We start from the raw sequence: 24,956 nt of genomic DNA on the forward strand, positions 1-24,956 counted from the left end.
TGTGAAGAGGCTGAGCACCAAAGAATTGATGCTTTTGAACTGTGGTGTTGCAGAAGACTCTTGAGAGTCCCTTGGTCTGCAAGGAGATCCAACCAGTCCATTCTGAAGGAGATCAACCCTGGGATTTCTTTGGAAGGAATGATGCTAAAGCTGAAACTCCAGTACTTTGGCCACCTCATGTGAAGAGTTGACTCATTGGAAAAGACTCTGATGCTGGGAGGGATTGGGGGCAGGAGGAGAAGGGGATGACAGAGGATGAGATGGCTGGATGGCATCATCTACTCAATGGATGTGAGTCTGAGTGAACTCCGGGAGTTGGTGATGGACAGGGAGGCCTGGCGTGCTGCAATTCATGGGGTCGCAAAGAGTCGGGCACAACTGAACGACTGAACTTAACTGAACTGACTGAAACCTTCCCTGGTAGCTCAGAGGGTGGAGAATCCACCTCCAGTGCAGGAGATCTGAGTTCAATACCTGGGTTGTGAAGATCTCCTGGAGGTGATCTTCCAGTATATACCCACTCCAGTATTCTTGCCTCTAGAATCCCCATGGACAGAGGAACCTGTTGGGCTACAGCCTAGGGGGTTGCAAAGAGTCAGACACAACTAAGCGACTATCTTATAAAGACTATTAAAGGGACTTCTCTAAGCAGAAAAGACCACATCTAGAAATACGAAATTTAGAAAAAGAAAATATGACTGGTAAACATATAGTAAAGGTAGTTGACCCACAAATTGTAAGGCTAGCAAAAGGTTGAAAGACAAAAGCAGTAAGATCATCTATATCCACTATAAGTTGAGCCTACACAAAACAGAAAGATGTAAAATATAAACTCAAAATACTAAAATGGTGTCAAGTAAAAATGGTGAGTTTTTAGAATGTGTTCAAACCTAAGTGAAGTTGCTCAGTCATGTCTGACTCTTTGCGACCCCATGGACTGTAGCCTACCAGGCTCCTCTGTCCATGGGATTTTCCAGGCAATAGTACTGGAGTGGATTGCCATTTAAACTTAAGAGATCATCAAATTAAAATAATCAAGTATATACATATATATATATATATATATATATATATAAAGATGCTTACTCCTTGGAAGAAAAGTTATGACCAACCTAGATAGCATATTCAAAAGTAGAGACATTGTTTTGCCAACTAAGGTCCATCTAGTCAAGGCTATGCTTTTTCCAGTAGTCATGTATGGATGTGAGAGTTGGAGTATAGAGAAAGTTGAATACAGAAGAATTGATGCTTTTGAACTGTGGTGTTGGAGAAGACTCTTGGGAGTCCCTTGGACTGCAAGGAGATCCAACCAGTCTATTCTGAAGGAGATCAGCCCTGGGATTTCTTTGGAAGGAATGATGCTAAAGCTGAAACTCCAGTACTTTGGCTGCCTCATGCGAAGAGTTGACTCATTGGAAAAGACTCTGATGCTGGGAGGAATTGGGGACAGGAGGAGAAGGGGACGACAGAGGATGAGATGGCTGGATGGCATCACTGACTCGATGGACATAAGTCTGAGGGAATGCCGGGAGCTGGTGATGGACAGGGAGGCCTGGCGTGCTGCGATTCATAGGGTCGCAAAGAGTCACACACGACTGAGCAACTGAACTGAACTGAACTGATATATGTATTTGTGTATATATATATACCTATATAAATCCATATACAAGCCAAAATCTATACTGGGTACCCGAGAAAAAAAAATGAATCCAGCCATAATGTTAAAGATAGTCGTCAAATCACAAGGGAAGAGAGCAGAAAAAGCAAAAAGAAAACTATGAAAAGAAGAAAACAATGAACAAAATAGCAGTAAGTACATATCTGCCAATAATTACTTTAAATGTAAATGCACTAATGCTCTAATCAAAAGGTATACAGTGGCTGATTGGATTAAAAAAAAAACACACATATATGCTGCCAACAAGAGAGTCACTTCAAATATAAAGACACACACAGACTGAAAGTTAGGGGATGGAAACAGGTATTTGGTCAAATGGAAACAAAAAGAAGGTTGGTGTAGCAATACTTGCGAAGAAACGTAGACTTTAAAACAAAGACTTTTGTATTTTGTTAAAATACAGGAAAGAATATTACATGATGATAAAGGGATCAATCTGAAAGGAAAATATAGCAGTGGTAATTTCTATGCATTCAACATAGAAGTACTGAAGAGAATACTAGCAGACGTAATGGGAAATATTGACAGCAACACAATTATAGAAGCAGATTTTAATGTCCCACCTACATCAATAAAGAGATCATTCAAAAAGAAAATCAATAAGGAAGCATTCACTGAATGAAACTTTAGACAAAATGGACTAGATAGATAGATAAATCAATTCCTGATGCCCATTTCCAGTCAAATTCAATCCCAGCTGCAGGCAACTACTAATCTATTGCCTGTCTCTATAGATTTGTGTTTTCTGTGTGTTTTGTATAAATCAAGTTTGGTGATATGTGGCTTTGTATCTGGCTTCTTTCATTTAGCCTAATCTTTTGAGGTCCATCCCTATTGTAACATGTCCATTCATATAGTAACATGTATCTTTTGTATTGCTGATTACTATGTATGTATGTTCACATTTTGCTTATCCAGCTACTAAACAGTGGTCCTATTGTTTATTATGAACTATTTCAACTTTTTAGCTCTTACGAATAATCCTGCTATGAACATTTGTGAAAAAGTGTTTGAGTTAACATGGGTTTTCCTTTGTCTAGGGTGGGTTCTTACAATGGAGCTCTGAACCTTGTGATGAACTGAAGTTTAACATTTTACAAAACTGCCAAAGTGTTTTCCAAAGTGGTTGCCCCATTTTACTTTCAAGTCAACAATGCATGAAAGTTCTACTTTCTTCTCCACATCCTCACAAGCACTTGCTGCTATGACAGTCTTTATTATAGACACCCTAGTAAGTGTGATGGAGAAGGCGATGGCACCCCACTCCAGTACTCTTACCTGGAAAATCCCATGGATGGAGGAGCCTGGTAGGCTGTAGTCCATGGGGTCGCGAAGGGTCGGACATGACTGAGCGACTTCACTTTCACTTTTCACTTTCATGCTTTGGAGAAGGAAATGGCAACCCACTCCAGTGTTCTTGCCTGGAGAATCCCAGGGATGGGGGAGCCTGGTGGGCTGCCATCTCTGGGGTTGCACAGAGTCAGACACGACTGAAGCGACTTAGCAGCAGCAGCAGCAGTAAGTGTGAAGTAGTATCTCACTGTGGTTTTAATTTGCATTACCCTAGTGGCTGGGCTTCCCAGGTAGCCCTGTGGCAAAGAATCCACATGCCAATGCAGGAGACACGTGTTTGATCCCTGGGTGGAGAAGGAAACAGAAATCCACTCTAGTATTCTTGCTTGGGAAATCCCATGGACAGAGGAAACTGGTGGAATACAAACCATGGGATCCCCAAATAATCAGATACAACTTAGAAACTAAAAAACAACAGCAACCATAGTGGCTAACAATACTGAACATCTTTCCATGTGCTTATCAATCATTTGTACATCTTCTTTGGTGATGTATCAGCTTCAACCTTTTGAAAATTTTGAGAGAGAGGAATGTATATGAACAGGGCTTTCTTTCTGTTCATATTTATGCATATATGTGTGTGTGTGTGTTTATGTGTGTGTGTGTGTACATATATGTGCTTCCCTGGTGGTTCAGTTCAGTTCAGTCACTCAGTTGTGTCAGACTCTTTGCAACCCCATGGACTGCAGCATGCCAGGCTTCCCTGTCCATTACCAACTCCTGGAGTTTACTCAAACTCATATCCATTACATAGGGGATGCCATCCAACCATCTCATCCTCTGTCATCCCCTTCTCCTCCCACCTTCAATCTTTCCCAGCATCAGGGTCTTTTCCAATGAGTCAGTTCTTTACATCAGGTGGCTGGTGTCTCAGATGGTAAAGAAGCTACCTGCAATGCAAGAGACCCGGTTTGATCCCTGGATCAAAAGATCCCCTGGAGAAGGGAATGGCAATTCACTCCAGTATTATTGCCTGGAGAATTCCATGGACAGAGGAATCTTAAAGGTGTATTAATAATTGAAATCATACATAAAATTTTAATTATATATGAGGTCCTATGATTCTGAATGACACGTTAACTCCTTCACTGCATCTAAGAGTTTTTTCCTTTCCTTCTGCAGACCCAGCGAACTCAGCCCCGTCCATACTGGATGGGTTTGATCATCGCAAAGCCATGGCAGGGCAGCGTGTGGAGCTACCTTGCAAAGCGCTTGGGCACCCTGAGCCAGATTACCGCTGGCTGAAGGACAACATGCCCCTGGAACTTTCTGGAAGGTTCCAGAAGACCATGACAGGGCTGCTTATTGAGAACACACGTCCCTCAGATTCAGGCAGCTATGTTTGTGAAGTGTCCAACAGATATGGAACTGCTAAGGTGATAGGCCGCCTGTACGTGAAACGTAAGTTGGATGGTAACTGGCAGTGGTGATGCTGGCTGCCAATGCTGGAGCTCCTGTTACAAGTGACCCCCTGGCTTTCTCTGTAGCTCCCATGAATCCTTACTCCATTTCAGCCCCATTTCACAGATGAGGAAATCAAGTCTTCAAATGCTGGAGGTTACTCCTTGGAAGGAAAGTTATGACCAACCTAGACAGCATATTGAAAAGCAGAGACATTACTTTGCCAACAAAGGTCTGTCTAGTCAAGGCTATGGTTTTTCCAGTGGTCATGTATGGATGTGAGAGTTGGACTATAAAGAAAACTGATCGCTGAAGAATTGATGCTTTTGAGCTGTGGTGTTGGAGAAGACTCTTGAGAGTCCCTTGGACTGCAAGGAGATCCAACCAGTCCATCCTAAAGGAGATCAGTCCTGGGTGTTCACTGGAAGGACTGATGTTGAAGTTGAAACTCCAGTACTTTGGCCACCTGATGCGAAGAGCTGACTCATTGGAAAAGACCCTGATGCTGGGAAAGATTGAGGACAGGAGGAGAAGGGGCCGACAGAGGATGAGATGGTTGGATGGCATCACAGACTCAATGGACGTGGGTTTGAGTGAACTTCGGGAGTTGGTGATAGACAGGGAGGCCTGGCATACTGCAGTTCATGAGGTCACAGAGAGGTGGACACGACTGAGCAACTGAACTGAACTGAAATGAACATAGCTGGAGAGTCTGGGGCCACAGTATCCAGCTCCAAGATAGCATTACCTAGCTGTTGAATTCAGAATGGCCCACCTGTCTGCAAATCAATGGAAGGAGATAAGCAGGGTGGTGCTGCCAGCACAGGCAATGGTGATCAGATCAAAGGAGTTCCCTTGGCCTGCTGCCAGATTCTGCTTCAGGTTTCTAAATGGGGCTGTTATCACCTCTCTCTACAGGGCTGAATCTAGAGCTGTAATTATCTGAAAATTGGACTTGGACTCAATATTAGAGATAATTTAGTCCAAGTTTGGTGACTATAACTTCCCTAGGGGTCAGTGGTAAAAAAAAGTGAAGTGGAAGTTGCTCAGTCATATCTTGACTCTTTGCGATCTCATGGACTATACAGTCCATGGACTTCTCCAGGCCAGAATACTGGAGTGGGTAGCTTTTCCCTTCTCCAGGGGATCTTTCCCAACCCAGGGATTGAACCCAGGTCTCCCACATTGCAAGTGGATTCTTTACCAGCTGAGCCACCAGGTAAGTCCCGGTAGTAAAAGAACCTGCCTTCAGTGCAAGAGAAGGCATTCTATCCTTGGGTTGGGAATATCCCTTGGAGAAAGAAATAGCAACCCACTCCAGTATTCCTGGCTGGGAGATCCCGTGGACAGAGAAGTCTGGTGGGCTACAGTCCATGTAGTCACAAAGAATCAGACACAACTGAGGCACTAAATAACAATAACATGATGGATACATCTCATCTCTAACTGATCTGGAATGACCAGTGTGAGGAAGATGATGAGAAGGATGGTGGAGGCAGACACAGAGGAAGAAGGGATGTGATTGCAGGGGCACGCTCTCTAATCTAGTTATAAAGCCTTAATTTTATTCATGCAGAAACAAAATCAAACTGATTTTACTCAGGATCACAGGACCAGAAATGAGTGGTAGAATTTTGGTCAAAACATATGGCTCTTAGTTGCCAGTAGGATAATATATATATTTGTATACATAAAAATTTGATGGACTGAACAAATTGAATATGAGTCTGGCATTTAAAAGGAAGGCATTTTCTCATCCTGGCTTTTTTCTAGCCTTATGCCTGTTTATGGAGCCACCTCTTCAATGTCACCGTGGATGTAGACAGCTTTAGCACAATACCAGCCCAAGAGAGTCCATTTGAAACAAATATCCCAAAGACTGCCTGGAACCAGCTGTCCAGACTGAGTCCTGCAAATGTTATTCGAATGTGCTTTGGCTGATTTTCGCTAGAAATGGAGGATAATGTCTGCACAATTATATTTCTATGCCTGAAGTGCCTTGTCGATGAAACAATGAAACATTGGACAGCTAGTGAGAATGACTCCAATGGGAGGTTCAGAATCCCTTTTTGTGGCTCCTCAGTTTCTGCTGAATAAAATTTATATATTAAGATAGTGCAGAAAGCATGTCAAGAAAACCTGTAAGGTCACATTTCCCATCGTTTTGCTTCAAAAAAACCTACTTCCTGTGAAATCTAACTTCCTTCCTCCTACAAGCAGTTCCTTCCCTGGTGCTCCCTCCATATGGAAGATGATTTTCAGATACTTGAATGTCTAAAACTCCCCATCTTTCTAAGTCTAATGCAATGCCTCATTCCCCAGGCATTCCCCTTTCCCCTCCTGTTTTCTGCTCAAAGCTCAGAATAGTTTATTGCTTTCTCTGTAAAGACATTTATCCTCGTCTACATTGTAAATGACCCTGATGCTGGGAAACATTGAGGGTAGTGGGAGAAGGGGGCAACAGAAGATGAGATGGTTGGATGGCATCACCGACTCAATGCACATGAATTTGAGCACACTCTGGGAGATAGTGAGGCACAGCGAAACCTGGTGTGTTGCATTTCATGGGGTTGCAAAGTGTCGGACATGACTGAGCAACTGAACAACAGTAACACGTTGTAAAAGTTATCTGTAGGAAAGTCTTAACTCTGAATATGTTTTCCTGTTTGTATTTGTCAGCCTTGTCTGGATAAGTTCCAGGTATGCCTCTGACACTCCCATCCTCCCTTCTGACTGGCCCTTACTTTGGTCTCTCTTTTCCAGGTGGAAATGATGTTCTTAGAAATTCAGAACATTCTCCTCTTTTATTTTTCTCTTTTGTTTTCTAGTTTCAAATTCCTCCCCTCTGAAAACAGCCCTGAATTTGCAGGCTCAGCCTCAGTCTCCTTGGGTGTCAGATGAGAATAGTTCCCAATTTTATATCAGATGCTTAGCAGGAGGATCCCAAACTGCTCTCTCCCGTCTCTGGCATGTAGATGGCTGCTGTTATCCCAGACTCCTTCTACCCTCAAACCCTCCAAATGCAAGCTTTAAGCCCCAGATCCTCTTTGAGACTTCCCTTTCTAGGTCTAATTCCTGCCAAGAGATTGTATCTCAAGGTCTTTCTCAACTGTGCTCCCCAACCTCCACCCTGTCCTAAATTGAGTTTTAACTGAGTCACAGCTAGACATCTGCAATGCCTCCTTGCTGACCAATTTTCCCACTATCATTTGTGTAACACAATATGATCAATCGATTCTCCTAAAAATGTGTTTACTCTATTGCTCACTGGCTAAAAATTCTAGAAAGCTTTCTTTAGTTCCCACTGTTGTTATTGTTGTTCAGTTGCCAAGTCTTGTCTGACTCTCCATGACTCCGCAGGCTACAGCATGCCAGGTTGCCCTATCTCCACCATCTCCAGGAGTTTGCCGAAGTTCATGTCCACTGAATTGGTGAGGCCATCCAACCATCTCATCCTTTGTTTCCCTCTTCCCCTACTGCCTTCAGTTCCCTCTGATTTGATGCAAAATCTTGAGGTCTTCTATTGGACCCTTTGGGTTAGTATCTTCATTCCTGTATTTTTCTTATGCATCTAAAAGACTGAACTCTTTAAAGACTTCACAATGTGGTGACTAAGAAGTCAGTAATAACTGAGGCAAACAACTCATATCTGCCCTTTACCTGTTGTGTGGATTTGGCTAAATTCATATCTCTGAATAACCCTTTCTTCTTCTGTAAAGTGGAGATAACATGGAACTTGCAGAACTGTGGGGAGACTGACTTAACTAAGGTAACTATGGAACATGCTAGTTGTACCACAGGTGTCTTTCATTTTCATCTTCATTTATGAGTTTAATGCTATTCTTGGCATATACATGTTCAACAAATGCTTATGGCATGAACTGGGTTCATTCATTGTTGAATGAAAACACAAAAAGTCATGGATGAGAGTTAACCACCTTGTCCAAAGCAGTTTGCCTCACTTTAAAGAATAGTCACACATTCTACAGCAACCTGCTTCCTTGCAGCCCTGCACTGTTGGCCATGGTTAAGCCACATAGAGGATATGAGTGAGTTTGTGTGTGTGAGACTGCCCCAAAGGAAACCCATCTGTGCCAAGTTAGGATGAGGCAGATAGATTTAAATATTCAAATATATCAGTCCTTGTTGGCTCAGCACATTGCAGATCTTACTGTCAGTGGGTTAATACTCACATTTACTGAGAAAGGAATCTGACCAATACCAGTCTATCTGCCATACAGTGAAAGAAGGCAAGAAAAAAAAAAAAAAGGCAACAGCAATGAGGGTGTTCCCAAACAAAATGAAATAGCACTGAAATAAGAACATGCAGAGTGTGGCCTTTTGTTTTTAAGGTTGCTTTTTAAAAATTGTTGCAGCATCACTCCACACAAAAGCATTAGAAACATAACAGTCTTAACACGAAGCTCACAATTGAATATTTCAACAGAAAATCTGTATACATTGTCATTTACATGGTAAAGTAGCTAACTGTTAAAAAGATGTTCTTTCTCAATCCCTCTGCTGCCTTAACTCTGGGAGTATTACAGGTAGAAGGCCTATGTAGTGCTATTTGCAAGTATCAAATTAAGACCATATTGTTCAGTTGCTCAGTTGTGTCCAACTCTTTGCAACCCCCTATACTGTAGCATGCCAGGCTTCCTTGTCCTTCACTGTCTCCCAGAGTTTTCTCAGACTCTTGTCCATTGAGTCAGTGATGCCATCCAGCCATCTCATCCTCTGTTGCCCCCTTCTCCTCCTGCTTTCAGTCTTTCCCAGCATCAGGATCTTTCCTAATAAGTTGGCTGTTCACATCAGGTGGCCAAAGTATTGGAGCTTCAACTTCAGCATCAGTTCCTCCAGTGAATAGTCAGTGTTGATTTCCTTGCGGTCCAAGGGACTCTCAAGAGTCTTCTCCAGCACCACAGTTTGAAAGTATTGATTCTTTGGTGCTCAGCCTTCTTTACGGTCCAACTCTCGCATTGGTAAATGACTGCTGGAAAAACCATAGCTTTGACTCTATGGACTTTTGTCAACAAAGTGATGTCTCTGCTTTTTAATCTGCTGTCTAGGTTTGTCAAAGCTTTTCTTCCAAGGAGCAACTGTCTTTTGCTTTCATGTCTGCAGTCACCATCCAAGCTAGCACAAAATTAAGACTGTATAACTTACATAAATCCCATTAACTTAACAGCTCAGTTTAATATCTTTCACTATTCAGTGTTCTGTATGAGGGAAAAACCTACCTTGACATATTGTCAAATGGCCAAAAATGCTTGTGAAGATGCATTTGCCTTGTCAAAAGTCCATCATGTTGAAATATTCTCTACATGTGTGATGATTTTACCTTCTTTTTTTCTCTTCCCCGAAACTCCAGAGCCACTGAAAGCTACCATCAGCCCCAGGAAAGTTAAAAGCAGCGTGGGCAGCCAGGTTTCCTTGTCCTGCAGCGTGACCGGAAGTGAGGACCAGGAACTCTCCTGGTACCGAAATGGTGAAATACTCAACCCTGGAAAAAATGTGAGGATCACAGGGATCAACCACGAAAACCTTATAATGGATCACATGGTCCGAAGTGACGGGGGAGCCTACCAGTGTTTTGTGCGCAAGGACAGGCTGTCTGCTCAAGACTTTGTGCAGGTGGTCCTTGAAGGTCAGTGGGCCTTGTTACAGGGTTCAGCTGAAAAAAAGAACCCAAACCCAGAGCACTCAAAAGCAAGAGCAAAGGGTGAAGCGGAGCTCATAACTCTGTTTTAAGATTTCTGTCTGATCAGCTAGTAACTCTCCTCTAGTTTTCTAGCTCATTTGGGTAAATAAAAGATTAATTTCTGATGAAGTGATCATTGTTTCTAGTAGAAGTAACATAAATAATGTGATTTAACATAAAGTCAAGTAACATAAATGCTGCTCACTCAGTGTTTAAAGTTACTTGTCAAGATATGGACCAAAGAGACTTGAGACTGATGGTTGGGTGGCGAGTCCATTGTCCTCTTGACCAGGCTTTCTCAGGGGTGCTTGGTTGGGTGGGCTGCTGTATGCACTGTAGGATGCTGAGTGGAGTCTCACCTCTATCTGCTAAATGCTCGCAGTGCCTCCCTCCAGTTATGACAAACAAGTGTCCTTTGGGGGAGCAAATAGCGCCTCCTCAAAGTTCATAAGCACAACCTTGGATGCGACACTTAGAGCAACATTTCAACGTAGTGTTTTGTGGACTGCAAAAATGGCATCTGGGTTGTAGAGTTGTCCCAATTTGGGTCCAGAGAGTCACAGATTTAGGTGAATGGAATTTGTGAAGAATTGCCTTGTGTTATCATAATGAGTTTTAGGCTTTTTTTTAACTGCCTACTGCTTACTTACATTTTCAAGCTTATCAATCAGCCAGGGAAAGACACTGCCCAGGTAACATTCAAGCAAGAGACATGTTTATCACTAGATAATTGAACTAGCTTTTATCTGTAAATTTGCATGTCTTGTTAGAAATTGTGCCTTTATATATAATTTAAAATTCATCTGTTATCAACTGATTAAAATAACTACATGACTTTCATATAGCCTAAAGCAGGGGAAAAGAAAATCCATTTAATATGAAAATAAGTTTAACTATCTCTTGAAGCTAAGAGTCTATTTCTCTTATTACTTTTTTAACCTTAGCTAATTTTTTAAGAAGAAACGGGCTTAGGATAACATTCTTATTTTGATTCAAGCAGTTTCTTGCAGACAGTGAGCATTTTAAAGCAGGTAAAAGTAGCTGAAAGCACAGTACTCATATTAAAAGCCTGACGCTGTGTTTCCATAATTAAGTGCAGAAAGTAATCAATTTGCACAGAGCCGGTTTGCTAATGGCGATGCCCTGCAGTCCTCACATAGTCACTATTTTTAGATTCTTTGTAGAAAAGGGAAAGATTACTTGTCTAGCCTTGTTACCTTGGAAACCACCTCGTGTGACCAAGAAAACCTAAGGAGCATATTGATAATCCATAATAATGTCAAAAGAGGTGAGGTTATCAGAGAGTGACAGCAAGAAAGATTTCAAAGACACTCCAGTCTCACTGGGAAAATAATGTCTGCTTTAATCTCCAAAAAGCCTGACGCTTGAATAAAAAGGGGTGAGAGGAGCCCACTGAGCCCACTCACGGATTTATTTGTTGCCTGTCAGTTTCTGTTCAGTACAAGAAGCTTCACTTTTTTTTTTTTCCTCATCTGAGAAATGGCAGTGCTAAAGTCACCAAAGAGAGCAGAAATGGAATTACAAACACATACCCAGTAACTGCCTTAAGATGGTGTCTAACTAGACTCTTGTTATGATGTAACATCCTGTAACTGCTATGAATTAACTGATTATAAAAACTCACTATCAACTAAGAATGGCCACTGATATAATGTAGAATTTTGGAATATTTCCTGTGAGGACAAAGAAACTGGAAAGGAAGTTGAAAGAAACTGGAACTAATAACTACAGGTTCAAGATCAGAGCAGAACACCTAGAAAGGGAACTCATAAAAAAGAAGAACAAGTCTTATTTCTGGAAATTATGGAGCAGTGTGTATCACACTAACCTGCGAGAAGATGAAAATAGTGAATTTTGGGAAAAGCAAAATAATTTACAGACCCTGTGGAAATACCCAAAAGCAGGCAGAAAGAATTTGACCCTTGAAAGAAGGGGGAAATATCAGTAATTGTCTACACAAATATCACATTTCCCCTGAGGATATTTTCCAGTGCTAGTAGGGTGGGGCTTCACAGCTGGTGCTCGTGGTAAAGAATCTTCCTGCCAACGTAGGAGATGTATGAGACAAGGGTTCCATCCCTGGGCCAGGAAGATCCCCTGGAGAAGGAAATGGCAGCCACTTCAGTATTCTTGCCTGGAGAATCCCATGGACAGAGGAGCCTGGCAGGCTACAGTCCATAGAGTTGCAAAGAATTACACATGACTGGGCACACACGCACAGTCTTAATGAGATTGAAATGAATTTTTTTTTAATTTATTGTTTTCAACATTCAAAAACCCAATCAATATGCATGACTACATCTATCAAACATAGTCTTTAAAAGTTAAAACCAAATAAAGATATTTTCAATAAACAAAAGCTTGTGAAGAGCATGATGCCAGAAGTCTTGCATGCTAAGAAACAGTAAATGAAACAATTCATGATGAAGAAAATGACCTGAATCTGGAAACTCAGAAATAAAGTACATGAAAAATGACAAATGGGTTAGTAACCATTTAGCAAAATTGTTTTCTCATTGAATTTTTCTAAATCAGTTCAGTTCAGTTGCTCAATCATGTCCGACTCTCTGCTACCATATGAACCACAGCACCATGCCAGGCCTCCCTGTCCATCACCAACTCCGGAGTCCACCCAAACCCATGTCCATTGAGTCAATGATGCCATGCAACCATCTCATCCTCTGTTGTCCCCTTCTCCTCTGGCCCTCAATCTTTCCCAGCATCAGGATCCTTTCCAAGAGTCAACTCTTCACATCAGGTGGCCAACTACTGGAGTTTCAGCGTAAACATCAGTCCTTCCAAAGAACACCCAGGACTGATCTCCTTTAGGATGGACTGGTTGGATTTCCTTGCAGTTCAAGGGACTCTCAAGAGTCTTCTCCAACACCACAGTTCAAAAGCATCAATTCTTTGATGCTCAGCTTTCTTCACAGTCCAACTCTCACATCCATACGTGACCACTGGAAAAACCATATCCTTGACTAGATGGACCTTTGTTGGCAAAGTAATGTCTCTGCTTTTCAATATGCTATCTAGATTGGTCATAAATTTTCTTCTAAGGAGTAAGCATCTTTTAATTTCATGGCTACAATCACCATCTGCAGTGATTTTGGAGACCAGAAAAATAAAGTCAGCCACTCTTTCCACTGTTTCCCCATCTATTTCCCATGAAGTGATGGAACCAAATGCTATGATCTTAGTTGGCTGAATGTTGAAATTTAAGCCAACTTTTCACTCTCCTCTTTCACTTTCATCAAGAGGCTTTTTAGTTCCTCTTCACTTTCTGCCATAAGGGTGGTGTCTTCTGCATATCTGAGGTTATTGATATTTCTCCTGGAAATCTTGATTCCAGCTTGTGCTTCTTCCAGTCCAGCATTTCTCATGATGTACTCTGCATATAAGTTAAATAAGCATGGTGACAATATATAGCCTTGACATATTCCTTTTCCTATTTGGAACCAGTCTGTTGTTCCATGTCCAGTTCTAACTGTTGCTTCCTGACCTGCATACAGGTTTCTCAAGAGGCAGGTCAGGTGGTCTGGTATGCACATATCTCTCAGAATTTTCCACAGTTTATTGTGATCCACACAGTCAAAGGCTTTGGCATAGTCAATAAAGCAGAAATAGATGTTTTTCTGGAACTCTCTTGCTTTTTTGATGATCCAGCAGATGTTGGCAATTTGATCTCTGGTTCCTCTGCCATTTCTAAATCCAGCTTGAACATCTGGAAGTTCACTGTTCACGTATTGCTAAAGCCTGGCTTGGAGAATTTTGAGCATTACTTTACTAGCGTGTGAGATGAGTACAATTGTGTGGTAGTTTAAGCATTCTTTGGCATTGCCTTTCTTTGGGATTGGAATGAAAACTGACCTTTTCCAGTCCTGTGGCCACTGCTGAGTTTTCCAAATTTGCTGGCATATTGAGTGCAGCCTTTTCTCAGCATCATCTTCTAGGATTTGAAATAGCTCAATAGGAATTCCATCACCTCCACTAGCTTTGTTCGTAGTGATGTTTCCTAAGGCCCACTTGACTTCACATTCAAGGATGTCTTGCTCTAGGTGAGTGATTACACCATCATGATTATATGAGTCAGTAAAATCTTTTTTGTACAGTTCTTCTGTGTATTCTTGCCACATCTTCTTAATATCTTCTGATTCTGTTAGATCCCTACCATTTCTCTCCTTTATCGAGCCCATCTTTGCATGAAGTGTTCCCTTGGTATCTCCAATTTTCTTGAAGAGATCTCTAGTCTTCCCCATTCTATTGCTTTCCTCTATTTTTTTTGCATTGACCGCTGAGGAAGGCTTTCTTGTCTCTCCTTGCTGTTCTTTGGAACTCTGCATCCAAATGGGTATATCTTTCCTTTTCTCCTTTGTTTTTCGCTTTTCTTATTTTTACAGCTATTTGTAAGACCTCCTCAAGAAGCCATTTTGCTTTTTTGCATTTCTTTTTCTTGGGGATGGTCTTGATTCCTGTCCCCTGTACAGTGTCACGAACCTCCATCCATAGTTCATCAAGCACTCTGTCTATCAGATCTAGTCCCTTAAATCTATTTCTCACTTCCACTGTATAGTCATAAGGGATTTGATTTAGGTCATACCTGAATGGACTAGTGGTTTTCTCCACTTTCTTCAATTTCAGTCTGTATTTGGCAATAAGGAGTTCATGATCTGACTGTGGCTCACAGTCAGCCCCCAGTCTTATTTCTGCTGACTGTATAGAGCTTCTCCATCTCTGGCTGCAAAGAATATAATCAATCTGATTTCAGTGTTGACCATCTGGTGATGTCCATATGTAGAGTCTTCTCTTGTGTTGTTGGGAGAGGGTGTTTGCTATGAACAGTGCGTTCTCTTGCCATAAGTCTATTAGCCATTGTCCTGCTTCATTCTGTTCTTCAAGGCCAAATTTGCCTGTTACTCCAGGTATTTATTGACTTCCTACTTTTGCATTTTTCTAAATAGCAACTGACAAACTATAACATCACATTATTTTATTATAGTTTTTAGCATACATAAAATTACACAGAGGACAGAATATAAATTAAATTTTTGAGATTATCTGTTACAAGATTCCTTCATTTTATCTGAATAATTGTAATTTTAACTTCTCATAGGTGATTCAAACTATAAAATTTGCATATACACACTCATATTAATATACATGTAATGAAAATGAAAAGGCAAATATGAAATGAGAGAAAATACATACATTTATATATAATGTATAGTATATATATATACACATATGTCTGACAAACATTATGTGTAATTTAATCTGACCTGAAAGTGCTTGTCGCTCAGTTGTGTCCAACTCTTTGCGATCCCATGGACTCTAGCCTGTCAGGCTCCTCTGTCCGTAGGATTTTCTAGGCAAGAATACTGGAATGGGTTCCCATTTCCTTCTCCAAGGGATCTTCCTAACCCACGGATTGAACTCGGGTCTCCATTGCAGGCAGACTCTTTACTGTCTGAGCCACCAGGGATGTAATCTGATCTATATACATGTAAAAGTAAATTTGTACTGACTTGTATATATGTGTGTATATTCATCATATTCGGTTTGTATGCATATATTATACATATACATGTATTCAGTAGACATAAAGAACTGCTTCCAATCAATACCAAAGAAAAATAGTGTAACATAAAAATGGAAAAAAAGATTTGAACAGACATTTCATGAAAGGAAATACACAAACGGCCAATAAACACACACAAAAAACCAATAGTACTTCCATAGCATTTGTCCAATAATGCAAAATCTGTATCTAATCACAAGGAAATAGCAAACTGGATTTGAACAACTGGCTACAAAGTAATTCTTCAAAAATGTCAAAGTCAAGAATTGAGTAGAAACTGAAGAATGTTACAGATTAAAAGAGACTAATGAGACACCGCAAATAAATGTAAGGTATGATAATGGTTGGACTGGGAAAAACAGCTGTAAGGGACATAACTGGTCAATGGACAGACTCTGCATTAGATAACACCAGGGTTCCAAAATTGCAGCTCATAATTTTACTAACTGTACTCTGGTTGTGACAGAGTACATGTAAGGCACACACAAACATGATTTGAAGCCAAGAACAGGCTGAAGTCATGCATGGAGATAGAAATCTGAAGAGTGCATGTGGTGGGTAGAGACTGCTTGAAAGAACACCTAGCAACATGCAGGGAGGTGGTAGAAATGATTCTTATCTTCTTCATTTGTGCTTCAGTTCAGTTCAGTCGCTCAGTTGTGTCCGACTCTTTGCGACCCCATGAATCATATCACGCCAGGCTTCCCTGTCCACCACCAACTCCCAGAGTTCACCCAAACTCATGTCCATTGAGTCGGTGATGCCATCCAGCCATCTCATCCTCTGTCGTCCCTTCTCCTCCTGCCCCCAATCCCTCCCAGCATCAGTCTTTTCCAATGAGTCAACTCCTCGCATGAGGTGACCAAAGTACTGGAGTTTCAGCTTTAGCATCAGTCCTTCCAAAAAACACCCAGGACTGATCTCCTTTAGAATAAACTGGTTGGATCTCCTTGCAGTCCAAGGGACTCTCAAGAGTCTTCTCCAACACCGCAGTTCAAAAGCATCAATTCTTTGGCGCTCAGCTTTCTTCACAGTCCAACTCTCACATCCATACCTGACTACTGGAAAAACCATAGCCTTGATTAGACGGACCTTTGTTAGCAAAGTAATGCCTCTGCTTTTGAATATGCTGTCTAGGTTGGTCATAACTTTCCTTCCAATGAGTAAGCGTCTTTTAATTTCATGGCTGCATTCACCATCTGCAGTGCTTTTGGAGCCCAGGAAAATAAAGTCTGACACTGTTTCCACTGTTTCCCCATCTATTTCCCATGAAGTGATGGGACCAGATGCCATGATCTTATTTTTCTGAATGTTGACTTTTATGCCAACTTTTTCACTCTCCTCTTTCACTTTCATCAAAAAGCTTTTTAGTTCCTCTTCACTTTCTGCCATAAGGGTGGTGTCGTCTGCATATCTGAGGTTATTGATATTTCTCCCGGCAATCTTAATTCCAGCTTGTGCTTCTTCCAGCCCAGAGTTTCTCATGATGTACTCTGCATATAAGTTAAATAAGCAGGGTGACAATATAAAGCCTTGTGCTTACATAGGTGTATTTATTTAATAAAACTCATTCTGTTGGTACTCTTAAGATACATTTAGCTGTGGGTAAACTTTATCTACAAAAATAAAAGCTTAAGTGAAGAAAACTTTCTCAAATAGATTTTAAAATAAAATTTGACATTTCAATGCTTAGTGTAAAAATCAGTGAAAAGAAATTTATAGCTAAACACCTCCTGACAAAATATGTTGAGTTGTAAGATCAAATAAAATAACTTCAACATTCTCAAGCATCAACAATTGGTCATATACAAAGAATTATGATCAGAATGACATCTAAGTTCTCTGTAAATTAAATGTACAGCACGTTGAAGTCATGTCTGCAGGGTTCTCAGGGCTAAAGTGCAGATTTTCTATGTTAATATTATGAAGTTATTTATGTCATCTTTGATAGTAAAAGCAAGATGTTTGTAATCTAAGAATCTGACCCTGAAAAAAATATGCTTGAAAGCCTTCTTCAGCCTCCCAAAACATGAGCTGGAATGAAGTTAAGATTCAGCAATTTGCAAATGAAAAGATGGTGCAACACTTACCTTTGGTAATGGAATTGCAAGAGAGCTTTAGAATTTTTTTTCTGTTTTTTTAAAAATAATTTATTTTTTATTGAAAGATAATTGCTTTACAGAATTTTGCCGTTTTCTGTCAAACCTCAACATGAATCAGCCATAGGTATATATAAATCCCCTCCCTTTTGTTTCTAACTTTTCTTTTGCTTATCTATGCTTTCAAATTTTCAGCAGTGAATACATGTAATTTTTATAATTTAAGTTAAAAAGTAAAAAAAAAAAAAATCTGTTAATCATTATCTTTCAATTTGCACCAATTAAAAAAAATATCTCCACCATCAAGGTTTATTACTAGACACAGACATCCAGTTGCATGCGATCATAGTTCTGTCAAAATGATATATTTATGCCTGGAAAAAAAAGTGTCGCAATGTTGATTTATATGCCTAAAGCTGGGAGATCCATTGGTAACTTTGCATTCTTTTGACTCACACATTTTTCTCTAATATGTGTGTATCATTCTAACGTGTATGTACTCAGTCGTATAGTCGTGTCGACTCTTTTTGATCCCATAGACTATAGCCACCAGGCTTCTCTGGCCATGGAATTTTCCAGGCAGGAATCCTGGAGTGTGTTGCCATTTCCTCCTCCAGGGGATCTTCCCGACCCAGGGATTGAACCTCTGTCTCTTGCATCTCCTGCATTAGCAGCAGATTCTTTACCACTAGTGTCACCTGGAACGCCCTGTATCTCTCTAATGGAGGCCTAATATACATTTTAAAAAAATGCATTCGTTGTTACTAGCAATGGGACTCTACTCCAGTGCTCTTGCCTGGAAAATCCCATGGACGGAAGAGCCTAGTGGGCTGCAGTCCATGGGGTCGCTGAGAGTTGGACACAGTGACTTCACTTTCAGTTTTCACTTCCGTGCATTGGAGAAGGAAATGGCAACCCACTCCCGTGTTCTTGCCTGGAGAATCCCAGGGACTGAGGAGCCTGGTGGGCTGCCGTCTATGGGGTCACTCAGAATCGGACACAACTGAAGCGACTTAGCAGCAACAGCAGCAGCATATAACTTTGGGCTTCTCTGGTAGCTCAGTTGGTAAAAAAGCTGCCTGCAATGCGGGAGACCTGGGTTCAATACCTGGGCTGGGAAGATCCCCTGGAGGAGGGCATGACATCCCACTCCAGTACTCTTGTTTGGAGAATCCCCATGGACAGAGGAGCTTGGCAGGCTACAGTCCATGAGCTCACAAAGGTCATACATGACTGAGCGACTAAGCACAGCACAGCACATAGAATATAACCTTAAGGAGGTATTTTAATACATGATTTAAAAAAATAATGGAATATGGAAATTTGGTCTTTGTCAAAAACATTGGAAATTTCTGTGGAAACATTCCTAAGATTAATCTCCTTGTTTTTCTGGGATGGTCATGAGTTGTGTCTGTTCTCCTAGTATCAGTTTTATTCTCAGAAGTATCCCAGATAAATTAATGACCACCTTACTTATAATGAGCTTCCCTGGTGGCTCAGATGGTAAAGTGTCTGCCTGCAATGCGGGAGACCCTGATTAAATCACTGGGTGGGGAAGATCTCCTGGAGAAAGAAATGGCAACCCACTCCAGTACTCTTGCCTGGAGAATCCCACGGACAGGGAGCCTGGTAGGCTACAGTCCATGGGGTCGCAAAGATTCAGACACGACTGAATGACTTCACTTTTCACTTAATTTATAATACTTACAGAATCTAAAGTATGACATAAATAAACTTATCCATGAATCAGGAACAGACTCACAGGCATAGAGAACAGACTGGTGGTTGCCACAGGGAAGGAGAGTCAGAGAGGGATGGATTGGGAGTTCAGAATTAGCAGATACAAACTGTTTATCAGTACATAAAGGGTGGATTCAATCAGCATGAGTTTGAGCAAACTCTGGGAGATAGTGAAAGACAGGGCAGCCTGGTGTGCTGCAGTCCCAGTGGTCGCAAAGAGTTGGATATGACTGAGCGCCTGAACAACAACAAATAGGATGGATAAACAGTGAAGTCCTACTGTATAGCACAGGGAACTATACTCAGTATCCTATGATAAGCCACAGTGGAAAAGAATCTGAAAAATAACATGTATATATAACTGAATCACTTTGCTGTAGAGCAGAAATGAATAAATCAACTATGCTTCAGTAAAATAAAATTTTTTAAAAAGAAAGAAAAGATACTTATGGAGACATTTAATAATACTGAAAGGGTCCAACTTGATATAGCTTTTACCCATTCTCAGGGCCTTCATGAAAATTCACATTTAGTTATCATTATTTATCATTAAAACTATATAAGATGATTCCTTATGAGAAAATGACAGAGAGATAATCAATGTCTTAGTTCTTTCTTCCTCTAAACAGTTCCCCATTGAGCAATCCCTAATTAACTCAGAGGAAGTAGAAAGCTAAATTAGCCATGGAGGTGTGTGAATTTCCTCTGTTTACAACTTTGGGTGGGGACATAACAGTTCTGAATTATAAACTTCTTGGGAGATGACATTCTCTATCATGAACATCTGAGTTGCATGATTATGACAATCAAGAAATAGAGGAGAGAGAGATTAAAGCTAGCTAAGTCTCCATTTACTTATTTTGAAACTGAAATGTTGTCCTAAGTGGAACTTAGCTTTATCAATAAAACCAGTCTTTTGAGGGGCGTTTGATAGCCACTCCGCCCACCCTCTAATCATCCAATAGACATACTGGAAGTCCTTTAATTATGCATATGTGCCACTTTCCTGCGTGATTTGTCTTCCTGCAGATGGAACTCCCAAAATCATTTCCGCCTTTAGTGAGAAAGTGGTGAGTCCGGCAGAGGCCGTCTCCCTGATGTGCAACGTGAAGGGAACGCCACTGCCCACAATCACGTGGACCCTGGACGACGACCCCATCCTCAAGGGCGGCAGCCACCGCATCAGCCAGATGATCACATCGGAGGGCAACGTGGTCAGCTACCTGAACATCTCCAGCTCTCAGGTCCGCGACGGGGGTGTCTATCGCTGCACGGCTAACAACTCGGCGGGCGTCGTCCTCTACCAGGCTCGAATAAACGTAAGAGGTGCTTGTCGAATCAACTCCTCAAAAAGCACACATGACTCATTGTAGCGGAGAAGGAGGTTTCTGCATGCACCGAGCCCAGTCTTGGAATGCCAGACCGGATTAATGTCGCTTCCTTGTCTCCTGCCCTCTTGCTTCCCACTGAGGAATGGCAGTGACTGGATCACTGTGGGAAATGGCATTTTGGTTTCCTTAGTCAGCTTGTTCTCTTGTTTTACTCCTAAACTTGTCCTCTGGAGCTTTCTTTTCCTGGTTTATGCTCTGCATGCTCTCTCCTTCCTCCTCTTCTGTTCTACGACATTCATGGTAAACCTTCATGTACATGGTACTTAACTTACATTCATAGTGCAACATGGCATAACCTCCATCCTCACAACCTATTTTACAGAGAGAGAGTTAAACAGCTGAATTGCTAACAGTGTCTCACCAGCTGAATATGATTGTTCAGTGCAGCTTGTTACTTTTTATTGATTAAATTGCCTTTTAGCCTATAATTCAAAATGTTTTAAATAGAAGTAGTTGATAATTAGCACTCGTTCAATTCATTTGAAGGCAATGAAATGAAAAGGAAAAGGAAAAAAAAACCTTCTTCGTGGAAAATGCCAAATGCAGAAAAAAATTGCTGAATTTGAAAAAGATGTCCTTACATGAAAACAAATACATTTTTAAACTCAAGGAAAAGTGTACTCATTTCCACACATAAAATGTACCCTTAAATTATTTTCAAGAGTTTCTCTGTGTCTCTCCAGGGCCTGCAAGCATTCGACCAATGAAAAATATCACAGCAATAGCGGGACGGGACACATACATTCACTGTCGTGTGATTGGCTATCCATATTACTCCATCAAATGGTACAAGAACTCAAATCTGCTTCCTTTCAACCACCGCCAAGTGGCATTTGAGAATAATGGAACCCTGAAACTCTCAGATGTGCAGAAGGAAGTTGATGAGGGGGAGTACACCTGCAACGTGCTAGTCCAGCCCCAACTCTCCACCAGCCAGAGTGTCCACGTGACGGTCAAAGGTAAGGCTGCGCCCTCTGTCCCCACCCAAGTCACCATTGCTAAGTTTATCCACTAAGAGTGAAATAATCTGAAAACCTGCATGTTCAGAATGAGGAATGATGAAGTGTATTAGATGTTCTGTTCTCTTTGCCAGTGCATCCTCACCAGACTGATGGTTAAGATAGTCTTCTTTCCACATGAATTTTTGGCTTCGTTTTCCAGAGGATGTGTGTTTTTATAATATCATTGAAAAAAACACATCATTGGTTTGGTTATCTAGTTGTCTGACAAATCATTATAAAACACTTAGCTTTGTTTTTCTACAGTCTCCTAAAAGTAAGTTCTTTTAGAATCCACCTGGAAGAGATTTTGTGCAATGCGTAAAGACTTCACACAAACTGTGGTGGATTCATGTCAATCTATGCCAAAACCAATACAGAATTGTAAAGTAAAAATTAAAAATAAATAAATAAATTAAAAAAAAATATTAAAATAAATAAATAAATAAATGAGCAGATCAAAGCAAAAACATAGGAATGAAATGAATGGACAACCCCACAGAAAATTTTCTAGACTTTTATATTTTTCTTTACATCATGACATCATGATGTGGGCAGTCATGAAATCTAACCATCAGGATGAATTTTGGTGATCATGCAACTCAACACCAGCCTCCTTGTCATGTGGTTAAGCTGCATGTCTGAGCTGCCCAGTTACCTCCCTAGGTACCAACAACTGTCTTCTTTTAGAGTCTTGGCTGCAAAACTTCATAGGTTTTTTATGGTCCTCCCCAGCCATCTTTTCTCACAAATCTCGTTAGTTTATCTATTTAGGGACATCTATAATTCTCATACACACACGCACTCTCACATAATGTATTATTTGGTGTATGTTATGCAACATATGGTTTCCTTGTGTCTCCATGGTAAAGAATCTACATGCCAATGCAGGAGACATGGGTTCGATCCCTGGTCCAGGAAGATCCCTTGGAGAAGGAAATGGCAACCCACTCCAGTATTCTTGCCTGGAGAATCCCATGGACAGAGGAACCTGGTAAATTACAGTCCATGGAGTTCACAAACATTCAAACGTGACTTGGAGACTGAACAAAAACAACAGTGTAACATATTTATATTAATACATGTACATACACCTGCACATGAATAATTTTGAATTTTTAAACAACTGCATATCTTAAGAGTTTTCTCAAATCATTAGAAATTCTTGGCAAGCCAGATGGGTCATAGCTGCAGGAAACTTCATTTTGTGATTTATTTCTTGACCTATGATGAATGGAATATCTACTCTATGTCCAGCAGGTCAATACCTTAGAAAATAAGTCCTATTTGATGGCTAAGAATTTTCCCCAGAAGAAACCAACCCCAGGGATAAAAAGAAACCAAGCAAAGAATGTTGATAGGGAGGATGCAGGGGTGGGCCAGATGGAAGGAGGCTGTGAGCTGTGACAATCAGATCAAGGAGACAAGAAGCAGAATGCCCTCCCAATAAAGATGATGTAAAACCAAAGACATCTATCAAACTTTGTTGGTGTTCAGTCACTCAGTCTTGTTTGACTCTTTGCAACCCCATGGACTACAGCACTCCAAGTCTCCCTGCCTTCACCATCTCCTAGAGTTTGCTCAGACTCACGTCCATTGAGTCGGTGATGCCATACAACTGTTTCATTCTCTGTCATCCTTCTCCTCCTGTCTTCCGTCTTTCAGAGCATGAGGGTCTTTTCCAATGAGTTGGCTGTTCATACCAGGTGGCTAAATTATTGGAGCTTCGATTTCAGCATCAGTCCTTTTAATGAGTATTCAGAGTTGATTTCCTTTAGGATTGACTGGTTTGATCTCCTTGCACTTCAGGGGACTCTATGAAACTTACCACAGCCAAATGATCAAAGCCAGTCATTCCTGGCTATCTCTAATGACAGCAGAGTAGATGACAAAGTAGATCTGCCCATGGACCCCGCCATAGGAAAATATCACACACTAACAAAAATTTTATTAGAAAGACTTTAAACAATGGGCTTATCAAGAAGCTGAGAATACAAAACTTGCTAAAGAAATCTGTGTCCCACTGGTATTCATTCATCGTAAGTTAACATTTTGTGCTCACGTCTGGGCAGAGGGGAATTCCCAGGTTGCTCAGTGGTAAAGAACCTGCCTGCCAGTGCAGGAGACTCAGGAGATGCAGGTTTAGTCCCTGGATCAGGAAGATCCCCTGTAGGAGGAAATGGCAACTCACTCCAGTATTCTTGCCTGGAGAATCCGATGGACAGAGGAACCTGGAGGGCTATAGTCTATAGGGTTGCAAAGAGTTGGCTACGGCTGAGTGACAGAGCATGTGGCTGAGGAGAGAGTATATGTTCTTGTTGTCCAATCACTAAGCCACGCCTGACTCTTTGGGACCTCTTGGACTGCAGAATCCCAGGCTTCCCTGTATTTCATTGTCTTCCTGAGTTTGGTCAAATTCATGTTCATTGAGCAGGTGATGCTATCTATCCATCTCATTCTCTGCCACCTCTTTCTCCTCTTGCCTTTATACTCTTTGTTTATTGTTGCTTCAGAACATGCTTTCTTATATTTCAGGGAGCAATGTCTAAACTAAATACAATTTTGTCTATTAATATCCCACTTTTATTAAATTTTATTTTTGTGTGGACAAATAAAATGATGAAGCCTGCTTATACCTCTTAGGGCTTCCCAGGGAAAAAATAATAAATTCTGGTTTCCTTTATGTCAACCTAGGGCTTACTTCTTAGAAGTAGTCATATTCACCTTCATTGCCCTCTCACAAAGATATTTAAAATAATTCAAGATACCACTTGCTCAGCATTTGGTAACAGTTAATAAATTAATGATTTTAGCCTTTCTTCAGATGTCAGTGGAAAGGTTGTAACCAAATTAACTTCTGAGCATTTAAATAGGAATTTTAAAATGTTTTGAAATGAAATATGTAAATTAAATCACACTCCAGTGGTCAGGTTTGTAGTCCATCAAAGCTTTTAAAAACTGGTAACCTTTGCTCTTTTCAATTATGATGAGTTACG

General features: G+C 40.9%; 1 protein-coding gene across 1 annotated transcript in view; it reads left to right on the forward strand.

Annotated features, from left to right (window-relative positions):
- The window catches only part of DSCAM (DS cell adhesion molecule), a 695,428-nt gene that overhangs the window by 360,306 nt on the left and 310,166 nt on the right, over positions 1–24,956 (forward strand). Inside the window, exons 5-8 of the mRNA XM_040249128.1 lie at positions 4,154–4,432; positions 9,804–10,079; positions 20,601–20,897; positions 21,646–21,921. Of these exons, the coding sequence (XP_040105062.1) occupies positions 4,154–4,432; positions 9,804–10,079; positions 20,601–20,897; positions 21,646–21,921 (1,128 nt within the window). The remainder of the gene's footprint in view (positions 1–4,153; positions 4,433–9,803; positions 10,080–20,600; positions 20,898–21,645; positions 21,922–24,956) is intronic.

The sequence above is a fragment of the Oryx dammah genome, unplaced genomic scaffold (assembly GCF_014754425.2).
Source record: "Oryx dammah isolate SB20612 unplaced genomic scaffold, SCBI_Odam_1.1 HiC_scaffold_2, whole genome shotgun sequence".
Classification (NCBI taxonomy): domain Eukaryota; kingdom Metazoa; phylum Chordata; class Mammalia; order Artiodactyla; family Bovidae; genus Oryx; species Oryx dammah.